A 10328-nucleotide genomic window follows, 5' to 3' on the forward strand; every position below is an offset into this window, starting at 1 on the left:
CTCAGTTGAACTACTCGCGAAGTAGCCTATTCATCACACAGACATCACAAGTATCACATGAAAGAGCTTTTTCTCAGCTTTTAAACGATGTTAGCCGATAATTGCTGTGTTGAACGGTTCGCGAGAAAAGTAAATAATATAATTAAAATTAATCATACATTCTACTGAAGGTTTCGCGTCCCATGATCTCCCTACCCATTCATCTCGGTGGAATACTTTACGAACCCTTCTTTTAACACATGACAAACCATATATCAGAATAAACAGGAGACCTTACCGAACACAAAGGTGTAAAGCAGTCCCCTGTACAGTTAGCCGTTCCAGAGTAATCCAGTTTTGAATTTGCAGTAAAGTTCGACATACATGGATGTCTCCAAATTTGGGCTTTAAGTTTTACAATGTGTTTAAATTGTTCCACATGATTTCATAACGGGCCAAATACAAAATAAATGTTAAATATCGCCTAGATATTGGTAAATCAGAGTACAGCTGACTAAGAATTTGTGAAAGTAGCCTTAATGATCACAAAATGCTAAGCATGCATCTAGGCTATTTGAGTTTCTTAAAGCGGAGCTGTGATTAAATTGTTCAATACATGATTTCATAACAGGCCAAATATAAAATAAATGTTATATATAGCCTAGATATTCAGATGATTTACAGCTCTATGTAATATGTCATGTTTTCATTTAATTTTTTTGTAATGTTTCATACAGTGATGCAGGTCTACTGCAGTGAATAGGCTAAACTTTGATCATTTTTATAGCCTACTACTGTATAGTTAACTTTGGCCTTGGTGCCCTGACATGTGGCCTTTGTGCCCCCCACCAAATATGCCCAACTGAAGGCCAAGTGGCCTTGCCCCCAGAATGGTGAAATTCCAAGCCTGATCACAACCCTTCCGCGGCAAAACGTTGACATGTGAATACATTGAGCCAATCATGTGGTGTGTTGTAAAATACATTGAGCCAATCATGTGGTGTGCTGTGAAGACATCGTGCCAATCATCTGTTGTGATCTCGCTGCTGGAGCAAGATTGGTGTCGTGAAGCCTTACGCACACGCATTTCTGCCGAAATAGATGCACGATAAGTGGCCAAAAAGTGTTGCAATATGGCCGCCGAGTGGAGGTTCTTGCCTGAAAAGGACTTTGGTCCTAGCTCGAGTTGCTGCAGCCAGCAGCTAAGGCAGCCATGTTCATGCTCCCAGTGTGTAGCGCTGTAGCTGCAGCAACTCGAGCTAGGTAAAACCGATTGTTTCAGTTTTGTTCATACCGACAGTACTCGGTGACGTTGAGAAATGGAGATCTATGTGAAAAATCACCGGAGTTCTCCTTTAAGTTTGAGCAGTAGTTGATTGTCAAAGTTAGTTGCACTCATCCTTGCGTCGCTTTGCAGTGAACAGTAATCCAACTGAAAAGCCCCTCACAGGCAGCAGAGGCAGGCAGGCCAATGTTGAGTTGTTTTTTTTATATTTGGAAACAAGCAGAAGGTTCAGCAGATTAAAGGGCGTCGAACTGGGGGGGGAGAGTGGGAAGTATAGGGATGGAGAGGATGGAGGAGAGGGCCCATGAAAAGTGGAACGGGGGGTACAACATTTTCACCAGGCATTAGTAATAACTCAGGTAATCCACACATAAAAAATCCAAACAACTCCATAAGTAGAGTCATGTGTAATGAAGTGGAATAACACAGGGAAAAAGTATTGAACAAGCTAAGAAAAAGCACTAAGGCAAGGAAAGGGAAGGAACGAGCTGGAATCTGTAAGTAGTTAGAGTAGTTATCCTTTCTATCTGTGCAAATTAATATAAGCTTAGTTAGTATATTGATGGGCTATAAAAAGGTTTTTCATTACCAAGGTGTCACACAAGAAACATTTCATGATGGATAAAAGCAAAAAGCTCTCCCAAGACCTTTGCAACCTTAATGTTGCAAAACATATCAATGAAACTGGTTACAGATGCATTTCAAAACTTCAGAATCTTCAGTAAGCAGCATGGGAGCCATTATCTGCAAGTGGAAGAAACATCACTGCCATGCAGGATCTCCTCGCAATATTTCTGACCAGGGAGTCAGAAGGATAGTCAATTCCAAAAGCCAAGGACCACTCGGAGTAAGCTCCAGAAAGACTTGAAGGCAGGCAATTCAATTAAATTCAATTAAACAGTTCTGGAAGTAACTAAAGATCAGGATTCACAAGAGGGAACCCTGGAATCTCTTTAGAACAATGGGCCAAAATCACACCTGATACTGTGACTAATACGTTTTGTCATACAGGAAATGTCTTGAAGCTGTCTTTACAAAGGCTTTTCCACAAAGTATTGAAGAAATATCAGTAGGCACGTTCAATACTTTTTTCCTGTGTCATTCCACTTTAATACACTTAACTCTTATGTTTGGATTTTTTATACGTGTGTTAATATAATGTGTGGTGAAAATTTCGAATAGACTCACTGGAAATTTAAGCTAATTACTGAAAAAAAATATATATATATGTCCACCATATATTTATTTTACCTGAATATTTTAACTTCCAAATTAAATGTCAAAATTAATGTCAGACGAAATTTAAAGTTTGACTGACTGGATTTTGTATACTAAACATAGTGAAAACTGTCTACGGTCACTCTCCCTTGCTAAAGAGCTAAATGGTTTAGTCCGCCTGCACGATTCATAAGGTAGTCTATCTTTTGTTTATTTAGTTGAGCATCGCTAGTAGTGGACCGCTAATTGTTGTGCTGCTGGTGGGTCCGTGTAACGCTTTGCAGTGCTATGTTCTATTTGCAGAATTCACATGAAAAAATATAAAAATAGGCTTAAAAATCCGTTATCCATTCTTTAGGACGGCACAGTAAATGGGTTATTGTTGCTTATTTTGATTTTCAATTGAGCACAGTTACGGTTTTCTGTTCAGAAGTTAAACATTGAAATGATGCGTCAATTTTCTAATTTTCCTTTTTTGCCCTTGTGGTTGGACTGAACCACGAACACCGGGGGGAGAACACCATCTAGCTGGGCCAGGCTAGATGGTGGAAGGGAGCGCCGCCTGAAGTTGTTTGTGATTTTGACTCATTACTTTAGAGATTAATGACAAACTTTTTGGGAGAAGGCACGTTAAACATAACTTTCAGCCTATGTTGAACATATCTACAGTAGCCTATATTTGAATACCATAGCAAATAATTCCCCAAAGCAGAATGTCATCGACGTCAGTCTTGGCTATACCGGGCTATACAGGCTACCCCGAGCACTGTTTGACATGGTATTTTTGCTTATTTAACGCTTTACGCTAGACTAGGTTTCATTAGGCTAAACGAAGACACAACGGTGAGCCTAATTTATCCGTTTATCCATTTATTAATTTCAACAGCAAATAGCCTACATTGGCCTGTAGGCTACTAGGGCTCACGTAGGCCTACTCATAAGTGTCAGGACGCAGCAATGTCTCCCTCTGCATCTGAAGTTCTGATCTCGAGCTGACATTATCAATCGCTTGGCACCTTGATGCAAGCGGAACTGTGTTTGATAGCCCTCCATCTCTACATCTATTTTTTACAGTCTATGCTCTACATCCGCTGATAAAATGTGATCACCAACACCGCGCGCCAATATCTATCAGGTCACCCACCCCTACGCGTGGTTCAGCCCAACAAAAACAGTAAAAAAAAAAAGGGGCCAAAATCCAATATTAACTGAATTTTACTTTTGTTTCCAATCCAGTTTCTGTTTTCTTTATCTTGCGTGACTAATGACACATTTAGAAAATAGCAGCAATTATCTATTTGCTGACCAGTTAAAACAAATTGAAAATTGGATTATTGTACACATTTTTTATTTGGACCCAATGGATGGAACAAATAGAACAAAGCACTGCAAAGCGTTACACGGACCCAAGTCAGGTTACTAAAAAGAGAGACATCAAAATGAGGGGAAACAACTGCTAATAAACTTCTTTCCAAAGAAAGGTGAGCACAAACGTCAAAACACGAAATCCCATGGTGTTTGCTTGAATATCTCAGCTATCATTAGTGCTAAAACGAACTGAGACAACCCATTGAAATAGCGGAAAATACACTTTCATAGGTTAGGCTACACATGTAATCTGATGCATCTCGTGATCCATCTCCATCCCTTTCAGAAAGACAGCATGGCGCCAGCTTGATTCATGTCCTGTTGTAGGCTACATGCTGATCATTATCACTAGGCTAGTGGGTTAGGGCGCGATTTCTTTTCTCTCCCTTTCTGTTTTCGTTAGTCTTAACTTTTTTTTTTTTTACTCAAGTAACGGATGGGATTTTTTATGTAGCGAAATACAATACTTCACTCAAAATGTAATCAAGTAAAATACCGATTTTATAAACTACTTAAAAAATACAAAATACACAGAAAAACTACTCAATACAGTAACGTGAGTAAATGTATTTCGTTACTTTCCACCTCTGGTGGAATCTAGCACTGGTAACAGGGAAGGTGTTTGTCTCCTGTGTTTTGCATGTTACAGTGCAACCTGCACATCCATGGGGAGCACAGCCGCTACAACAACATCACCCCAATGCTGCCTCTCACTGACCCCACCGCCATCGGACTGGTCATCGCTCACGGTACCGACTCTCATACATGCATCTCCTAATGTCGCTCCATCTATGACTCTCACACATGCATCTCCTAATGTCGCTCAATCTATGGCTCCCCCGAGGAAATGTTTCTGTCCTGAAAAATGTCTTTTGTTTCGCAAAAAAATTATCTGATTTCCTTCTCCTAATTCCCACCTTTGAGAGAAATTAAGAGTAAAAGAGTAGGTTAATAAAGAAGGTGAACCCGAATTAGACTTTGTGCTAATCAGTCATGAGGAGGGCTATTTCTCATGCCATGTTTGACTCCTCAGGCAGTGTGGGTGAGTCTATGTCTGCGATGCGGCCTGATGTATACATCTCCAGGGATGGGGGCTACACCTGGTTCTGCATCCTGAAGGGACCCCATCACTACAGCATATTGGACTCAGGTGGACTCATTGTGGCTGTGGAGGCCCACAAGGATCGGCAGATCAACTCCATAAAGTAAGTAGGGGTCAAAGGTCAACAATGGCTGGGATAGTGTATTGCTTCCAATTTAGAACTCAGATTGAGTAGTTTTGAGTACATATATATCCTAGACTCTAGAGGTCTATATATGATAAATTTGCTAAATTTGACAAAAAGTATATTGCATTAAAATTGGAGGACTGCACAGTGCACATGCATGATGGATATTACAACAACCCACAATTTTGTTAAGACAAACGTTTCCACATACAGTAGGAAACATATTATATGAAATATCTTATGTATATCTGATATCATTGTGAAAATCCAGACAGTTCAGAGCCTCAACTTAATGTCATTAATATGCATAAATAAATAATGTCACCAGTAATGTAGGTTAATGTCAATATTAAGGGCCTACAGTACGTATGGGAAACCGGACCGAAATGTTTGCATTAATCTTACAATTTAATATTTTATTTATCAATGTACTGTATAACACTGTATTGGATAGCCCGCTTTCACAGACTTTACAGACGTACGTACGCCTTTAAAGATGTACAAATGACTTTACAGTACAGTAAATTATAGATCATCCAAGTAAAGGGTGACCTTTTATTTCATTTATGTGTCCTTTCCTCAGGTTTTCAACAGATGAGGGTCAGTGTTGGAAGTCCTATAATTTCACTGACCACCCCATATTCTTCGCCGGTCTAGCGTCTGAACCTGGCAGTAAAACCATGAACATCAGTGTGTGGGGCTATCGGCCAGAGGATGATGATCAGCCCATGTGGGTCGCCGTGACCATTGACTTTGAGCGTCTACTCACCCGAGAGTGTGAGTCAGTAAATAAAACAAATTCAAACAGCATCAGTCTCAAAGGCATGGGCTGTTTGTATGCCACACTGATAAGCAGTAGTGTTGATTCAGTAATCTTCTCTTATGTCACTGCCACATATTCAACGAATCATCTGGCCTTCTCTTTAACTGGACCAACAGAGGATAACCCCACATTGCATGTTCAATACTCAAGATTGAAGGCATCTTCATGTGGTGAACATGTGTCCTTCTGCAGGTCAAGAAAGGGACTACGTGACCTGGTTGGCTCACGCGACGGAGGGCGGAGATTCAGAGACAGATGGGTGTGTCCTAGGCTACAAGGAGACCTATAGGAGGCTCAGAAGACTGGCCGTCTGCAGGAATGGGCGGGATTACGTTGTCGTCAGGAAACAGACACCTTGTCCATGTACTATGGAGGATTACATGTGGTGAGGGTGCTGTTTTCCCATGATAATATAACATATATATAATAATAATAACAATAGATGATGATGACTATAATTGATGATGATGATGATGGTGATGGTGGTGATGATGGTAAGCCAGTTGTTGTTGGTCACTTAAAGTAATGCCATTTTTTGTCTTTACAGTGACTATGGTTACTATCGTCATAAGAACAGCTCAGAGTGTGTGAAACAGGCAGACTTCAAAGAAGAGACCCTCGAAGTGTGTGTGCATGGAGTGGTGGAAACGCTTCAGACCTCTGGGTATGACACACACACACACACACACACACACACACACACACACATACAGAGAGAGAGAGACAGACAGACAGACAGACAGACAGACACACATACACATACAAAGATTTTCTCTGGCAATAAAACACAATAATGCACACACACACAAACATACATATATGCTTAGACTCTCTCCCACTACACCTCTCTCTGTCACACACATGCATAGAAACTCCCTATCTCACTGTTCCGCACACACAACACGTACTGTAGCACAGACTCACTGAATGTCGCCTGTGTGGTTGCAGCTATCGGAAGGTCCCCAGTGATAAATGTGAAGGAGGCTTCTCACCCCTGCGGCGGATCAATTCAGGTCAGAAACATTGTGGGAATGGCAGTCAGGCCTCGTCCATCAGTCCCAATCCTGAGAAACCTGTGAGTGGTACACACATATTTACATTTATTCAAGGGGATCTGTGGTGCCAGCAGCATTATACATCAGTTAGGTCCGGTCAAACTATTTATTACTTTCTGATTGGACCAGAGGCATTCTTGAGTGGGGATATCCCAGAACATCCCCACTTGGACTCTTCTCCCCTAGTAATCACCCCAACCTGAATTTAAAATCGAGAGAGCAGCGATTTGTTAACGTCACATTTGACAGTCATTGAGTGAGGAAATGGATGGAGTAGGGTGAATGTTCAATTTAGCATGTGACATGTAGACCAGCGAGTAGACAAATTATTGTGTGCTGAAGAAGCACATATAGCCTCTCACTGAGCTTGGCTCTCGTGTGATATGCTGCGTTGCTTGTCAACAGGAGACACCAAGATTAAGCTTGGAACATTTTCTATCGTTTATCAAAATAAATGATAGAAAACACAATTTGATGTCTTTAATTTTGATTAATTGGTAGTACAACTGTTGTATAAATGCAATATGGCATGAGTGAGAGTGGGGTTGGTAAAGGGTATATTCGCAGCTATGGTTACAGCACTCGGGCTCCAGCCGAACCACAGCTGTAGGTATATTCTCACCAACCCAACTCCAGTCCTACTTGTGCCCCATTGCTTAAGCATCCCGACCATATATGGATCTGAGTTCCCAAGGAGACCTTGGTTCTATTCGGCCATTTTGACCACCGTCAGTCATTTCTTGATTCCACCCCCATCTCTCTCTGACTCTCATAACCGAGCCACATAAAAGCAAAAGTCCCAAATTTACTTCAAAAATATGTACATGTATTCATTTAGCAGAAGCTTTTTATCCTGCTAAACAACAATTACCGCAGTGAAAATGTACATTCTTTTATCTAAATGCTGTTAGTATGTTGCTCAGTTGCTCTATCATTTGAGCCATGTGTGAGGTTCACACATTGATTGTATGTATGTTTAGAAAGGATAAAAGAGTCGCAGGGTTGATGTGTGTGAACTTCTCTGTTACTGTCAGGTGGATTCACTGAAGCTGATTGTGGTGTGTGTGACCGTGGGTGTTGTCGCTGTGGTAATTTCTGTGGCAATTCTCATCACTGTCAGGAAGATGATTTCAAGGCCAAGGTGAGATATGTCAATCAGAGTGACAAACAGTCCTATGGCCTTTCTCAAGGGGCAACTTGTCTTACCATTATTGTACTGACTCACAGTAAACAAAAATTATCTGTTAAGTAACCTTTAATGTAGTACCACATCTACCCAACAGGTGGTGCACCTGCATTTACCATCACTAAATACCAACATGTCTGTGAATGGCCTTAGAGTAAAATATATTCTGGCTCTCAAGATACTCAAAGTAATACATGAATAATGATATTTTGATATTCTGTTAGAATCTTTAACCAAATAACGACAAAATCAAATGCACTCTTAAAACACATGTGTTGAAAACAACACAACTTCCATTGTTTTTGTCTGTGTCCAGATAGGGACAACAGTTTGGAGTTGTTTCCAACACATTCGTTTTAAGAGTGTGTGCTCAGACCCAAAGAATAGTGGAGCCATATCACTCGGCTGATGAGGATTTGAAATGATTGAAGCTGTGTGATGATGATGATGATGATGATGATGACGATGACGTGTGATACTGTCCGTCTCTACCCTCCACAGGCCACGTGCGTATCTCTTCTCTGCCTTGCGGCTGCAGGATGATGATCAGTGTATTCACCCGGAGCCTGGATCCCAGACCAGCAGCAACCGAGGAAGCTACCAGGCAGACTCAGATGATGTGTGTTTGAACGCACACCACAAATATTTAATCTCTGATTGAGAGCGATAACAATAGGTGTTACGACACACCCCAAATGCATATATTTACTTCCAAATGCCCAGGTGACTTATAAGAAAGGGCTGTATTTGTTGGTGACACTGACAACCGTCCAAAAGACGTTTTTTTTTATTATTTTTTTTAAATCAGCACAATGGCTTTAGTGTCTTAAGTGATACCTACATCTGTTCTGCAACAGGATATCAAACTGCACTTTGCTGCTCTCAAAATAATACCAAAACACTTAATCAAACTGATCACATATTCTCAAATGAAAACACATAATGAACACTACATGATAATGACCATGATTTTAAACACTAAATACTAGTATACTACTGTAGAAAAGGCCTACCAATAATTACAAAAATGTATATTTGAACTTGTCATAAGGGGTTAAGGATAATGCACATTGTTATGATTATTGATCAAATAAAAGTCAAGTTAAAGGCTGTTAGCTACCTAGAAGTTAATTAAGATCAGAAATCAGAATTCACACATGACCTGACAGCCCCTAATGTTATGTCTGTGAGGTTATAGTTACAATGTAAATCCTTTTCCTTGATTTGTCTTTCTTGTTGCTGTCCACAGGAGCTCATTCAATGATCAAATGTACAGAAATGGGATCTTCAGATGAGCTAACTTCTAGAATGAGCTACTCCAGGGTGACTTGCAATCTTTGGATTTCTTGTCTAGTCATGGGGACACAGCTTGGTAGCTTGTCATGCCTTTATAAGGACAACTTTGATGCAGAAATGTGAAATCGCAGTTATCTAAACCAGATATTTATTGCTCGACTTTGCTCGAGGCAATATTTGCTCGAGGGTTATTTTCTATTGATAATATATTCAGTTCTGTCTTGTGAGAGCAATTTTGAGTATACACTGTGTTTTTCACTCGCTATGCTATGTAGAGGTAACTTTTAAAGTAATCGCTCAATAATGGATCATACGCCAATGATCTAAATGTGATCAAAACAAGCACTAGGCATTGGAATATGAAAAAAACAAGCACTTGGCATGAAGACACTTAAACAATGTCATGAGATCAGAACTTAAATGTAATGTAAATTTTACAACGGCATTGAACACGATTCAGCCAATCATATTTAAGGACCGGAAGCATTTTACAAAATAAGTTTATTGCATCTACTGTGAAAAGAACATGATCTGTGGTGTCAGCTATGCAAACTGTCATTTAAATATTTTCAAACCATATCTGCAGGAATATGTTGAGACTGTTTCCTGTTTCCTGTTTTTTGTTTTTTCTTTCCCGATAAAAATGTTAGCTGGTCAATATAACTTCTCTGGCTGCATGTATTATGATAAGTGACGCTGTTTCAATAAATATCCTTTCAACTGCTTAACAGTGTGCTTTGTCATTATTGTGTTATCACTGTGTTATCACCCCACTTACTGGCAGTCTGGTCATGGTATGCTTAATCAACTCAGACAAAGAGCTGACCTCCTCCCATGCAGGAGGAGATGACATCACCACCACAGTCTCATCAGTTTCATCCCTGCCTTT

At 40.2% G+C, this 10328-nt stretch overlaps 1 protein-coding gene across 2 annotated transcripts in view; it reads left to right on the plus strand.

The window, feature by feature from the left end:
- The window catches only part of si:dkey-159a18.1 (sortilin), a 17401-nt gene extending 7237 nt beyond the window's left edge, over positions 1-10164 (plus strand). The window contains exons 13-21 of one of the 2 annotated variants that reach the window (XM_042079471.1): positions 4500-4599; positions 4884-5055; positions 5663-5856; positions 6095-6287; positions 6450-6566; positions 6851-6977; positions 7992-8098; positions 8645-8762; positions 9393-10164. In XM_042079471.1, the coding sequence (XP_041935405.1) occupies positions 4500-4599; positions 4884-5055; positions 5663-5856; positions 6095-6287; positions 6450-6566; positions 6851-6977; positions 7992-8098; positions 8645-8762; positions 9393-9407 (1143 nt within the window). In that variant the 3' untranslated portion in view covers positions 9408-10164. Of the gene's footprint in view, positions 1-4499; positions 4600-4883; positions 5056-5662; positions 5857-6094; positions 6288-6449; positions 6567-6850; positions 6978-7991; positions 8099-8644 lie in introns of both variants that reach the window. The other variant, XM_042079470.1, reaches the window with a different exon arrangement.
- Positions 10165-10328: the final 164 nt, after the last annotated feature.

This window comes from Alosa sapidissima, chromosome 22 (assembly GCF_018492685.1).
Source record: "Alosa sapidissima isolate fAloSap1 chromosome 22, fAloSap1.pri, whole genome shotgun sequence".
Lineage (NCBI taxonomy): Eukaryota > Metazoa > Chordata > Actinopteri > Clupeiformes > Clupeidae > Alosa > Alosa sapidissima.